The sequence below is a fragment of the Spinacia oleracea genome, chromosome 3 (genome assembly GCF_020520425.1).
Source record: "Spinacia oleracea cultivar Varoflay chromosome 3, BTI_SOV_V1, whole genome shotgun sequence".
NCBI lineage: Eukaryota > Viridiplantae > Streptophyta > Magnoliopsida > Caryophyllales > Amaranthaceae > Spinacia > Spinacia oleracea.
The window spans coordinates 12,293,354-12,296,377 of NC_079489.1; the positions used below are offsets into that span (position 1 = coordinate 12,293,354).

The 3,024-nt window shown below is 33.3% G+C and overlaps 1 protein-coding gene across 1 annotated transcript; it reads right to left on the reverse strand.

Annotated features, from left to right (window-relative positions):
• Positions 1-295: 295 nt before the first annotated feature.
• LOC110776969 (protein NRT1/ PTR FAMILY 2.7-like) lies at positions 296-2,588 on the reverse strand. Its single transcript, XM_021981539.2, has 2 exons — positions 1,867-2,588; positions 296-1,450 (listed from the first exon to the last, which is right to left on the reverse strand). Exons 1-2 carry the CDS (start codon positions 2,391-2,393, stop codon positions 601-603), a joined length of 1,377 nt encoding a protein of 458 aa, XP_021837231.2. The 5' UTR covers positions 2,394-2,588; the 3' UTR covers positions 296-600.
• Positions 2,589-3,024: the final 436 nt, after the last annotated feature.

The following is a 3,024-nucleotide window of genomic DNA, read 5'->3' on the forward strand; positions in this document are numbered from 1 at the left end:
CGATTGTGAAAACTTCAATTAAAGATTAATTGTGGATATCAAATTCAACCATGAGAACTATAAAAATAATAATAAAAAAAAAAGGTTTCAGGTCCTATAGGTTCATGTAGGTTCAAACTAGGTCCAACCAGGTTGAATAAGTGTCAATAAATTTTAATCAAATCTAATAAGTTTACTCTTTTCAATCGATTTTGGCTAGATAAGTTCCAATTAGATTCAATCAGATCCGCTAAGTTCATAATCTTTCAGGTGAAGAACACACATTTTGTTCTATTGTTAAAACACTACTGAGTTTGTCACGATGTAATCACCCTAATTTCTTCAAAAGAAGTGGGCATCATAATCGTAGTCTTCAATGATGTTATAATGTTTAATCAAACATTTTTTGGTAATTTTATGCGTTCTTTAGGCAGTGTTATTCGAATCGATATAAATGACTATTTGTTATTTAAGATTGTGCCAAATCGAAGGGAGTAAATGCCATTTGTTGGGGAATCTCGTCAATTTAGGGTATTTCAATGACCTTTTGGCCTTGTACATACTCTCATTCCGAATGGAGTTATGGAGTACAATCTACAATTGATTTGAAAAATGAAATTCTCAATTAGACGCATATCTAACATCATCCAAGTCCGGATCAGAATTGTTATACTTGTACAATACCGCACATAGGAGAAAGTAAGAAAAGTTGATAGATGCTACAATTGCAAACACCCAACAAGCATTATCAACCCTACCAAGGTTTATATCATTTGGTAGCCAATTACTCGTTCGACCAACCAAATCGATAAATGTTGAGCTCATATAAAAACCAATCGCAATATGCAAAGATACCATAGCAGTTGATGTACTCCGTAATGACTTAGGGAATTCTTGATAGTACAATGCCACCTCCGGGGATAAAGAAAACCCTTCTCCGATACCTATAATGGCTAATGGAAATATGAGCCAAAAGGCCGATAATGGTGCAACGGCATTTTGTTGGGTCGTCAAGTGGTAGACTTGGATTAACTTGTGTCGTTTTCTTTCAATAAGAGCAAAACCTATGACGGCAAGAATGTTGCAAACATGACCAATTCCAATTCTCTGTAAATATGTCAAACGTCGACCAGTGAGTTTTGTGTACGTAGGCTGGATGAATTTATCCAGTGTAGAGGAAGTGATAGCCGTGAATACAAGACTAATGACTCCGAAAGTTCCTGCTGGAATTTTGAAACGAGAATCGGAACCCACTTGTCTATCCATAACTAATGCCACAAGCACCGTGAAACTAGCTATAACTCCGATTGTAGCACTAAGTAAGATGCCACTTGACCATAATGGCAATATTTTGATTAGCTTCTTTAGGTCTTCTACTTCTTCTACGGTGCATTCACTCCATGATTTCGTTTTATTTGTACCATTTACGCGGTTTTCTCCTTGTGAAATCAATGCTGCTTTGTTTAGGAACCTTCAACACATAACATCATTAACATGTGATTAACCATTCTAAGTATTATATTAAAAAAAAATTATATACTACGTACCTCTGTTTCAAAATTATCTTTATCGTTACTATTTGCACAAATATTAAGAGAAATGTAACAAAGTGTGTAAACAGGTGGGGAATTAGATAAAATAAGAGAGATAGTGTAAAAAAGTTAGTGGTTATAAGAAAATAAATGAATAGATTAAGAAAAAATGAGTGAAAAGTTGTAAATGTTGTGGATTAAGAGGAGTAAGGTAATATAATTTCATGTCCAAATATAATACAAAGTACTTCTATAATGAAAAATGAAAAGAACGTTATGAATAGAAACGGACTAAAACGAAATCATTATGAAACGGTAGTAAAAAAAAAAAGATAATTGTGAACTGAATATATACCTAAAACTTTTAGTAGGCTCTCCATAGGTGAGTTTTGAGTCCTCACTTTGATAAAGATAGCAATCTTTTCCATTTACTGGTTCGGCGATTTTCATATTTCTGAAGAAAACAACAAAAACCCTAGCAATGCTAATGAAAGGGCTTCCTTGAGGTGGGATTTTTCGATAGATTCGTGATCCAAGTACGAAGAGGACAACAACAATTACATTCACAACAAGAGCAATGGCGAATGATAGTACCCAACTCACATTAGTTTGGATATAAATAAGTAGAGTGTATCCAATGATCCAACCAGCATATAAGAAGAAAACAAACCAATTGAAGAAACTTTGTTGATGTTTAGGCTTATCAAGTTGATCTGCTCCCATGGTTGCAAGTATGTATCGCGTTCCTCCAAGTCCAAGTGATGCTAATGTAAGAGATATACATAGAAAGGAGTATTGGAATGTTGTTGGTGATACACAAGTTGAGTTAATATCACATTTAGGTGGCCTCAATGACTTGATTGTCACTATCAAGGTAAACATAACAACTCCCTGCAAATTTTATCCTTAATCGGCTTTTGTCCATTAAACATATACTCCCTCTGTATTTTAAAAAAAGATACATTTTGACCGGCACATAGTTTTAGGTGAGTGAGTTGAATTTATTAAAATAAGATGAAAGCGGAGTAGTGGGTGAATTATTTATTATAGGTAAAAAGATATATGAGTAAGCGTGAAGACCACAAGAAAGAGAGAAATATTAATAGAATGGAAGTGGGGACCAAAAAATGTCAAAAAAGGAAAGCTTATCTCTTTTTAAAATACAGCCGTTTAAGAAAAGTGTATCTCTTTTTAAAATACAGACAAAAGTAGAAATGTTATTTGAATATAATAAAATATAGATAAAGTAAGATAAATGTGTAAAAATGTAGGTGGGTGTAAGAAAAAATGAAAAAAGTACGAGAAAGTGAGTGGAAATTTGTAAATATTGCGAGGTAAGAAGGGTAAGGTACTAAATTTTCATGTCCAAAAATAGAATAAAATAAAGTGTAAAGAACATTATGAACGGACTAAAACGAAAAGTGTAAAAATCATTTTTGAAACGGAGGTAGTATTGCACAATGAAGGTAAACCATAATAATTAAGAGCTTACCAGTAATGAAACAATGGAGGA

Bases quoted from the DNA above. Each gene is read 5' to 3' on its own strand.
- LOC110776969 (XM_021981539.2), bottom strand. From the start codon at position 2,393: ATGTTTACCTTGATAGTGACAATCAAGTCATTGAGGCCACCTAAATGT. The intron at 1,451-1,866 runs GTATATATTCAG...TATGTGTTGAAG, and splicing joins GAGCCTACTAAAAGTTTTAG to GTTCCTAAACAAAGCAGCAT.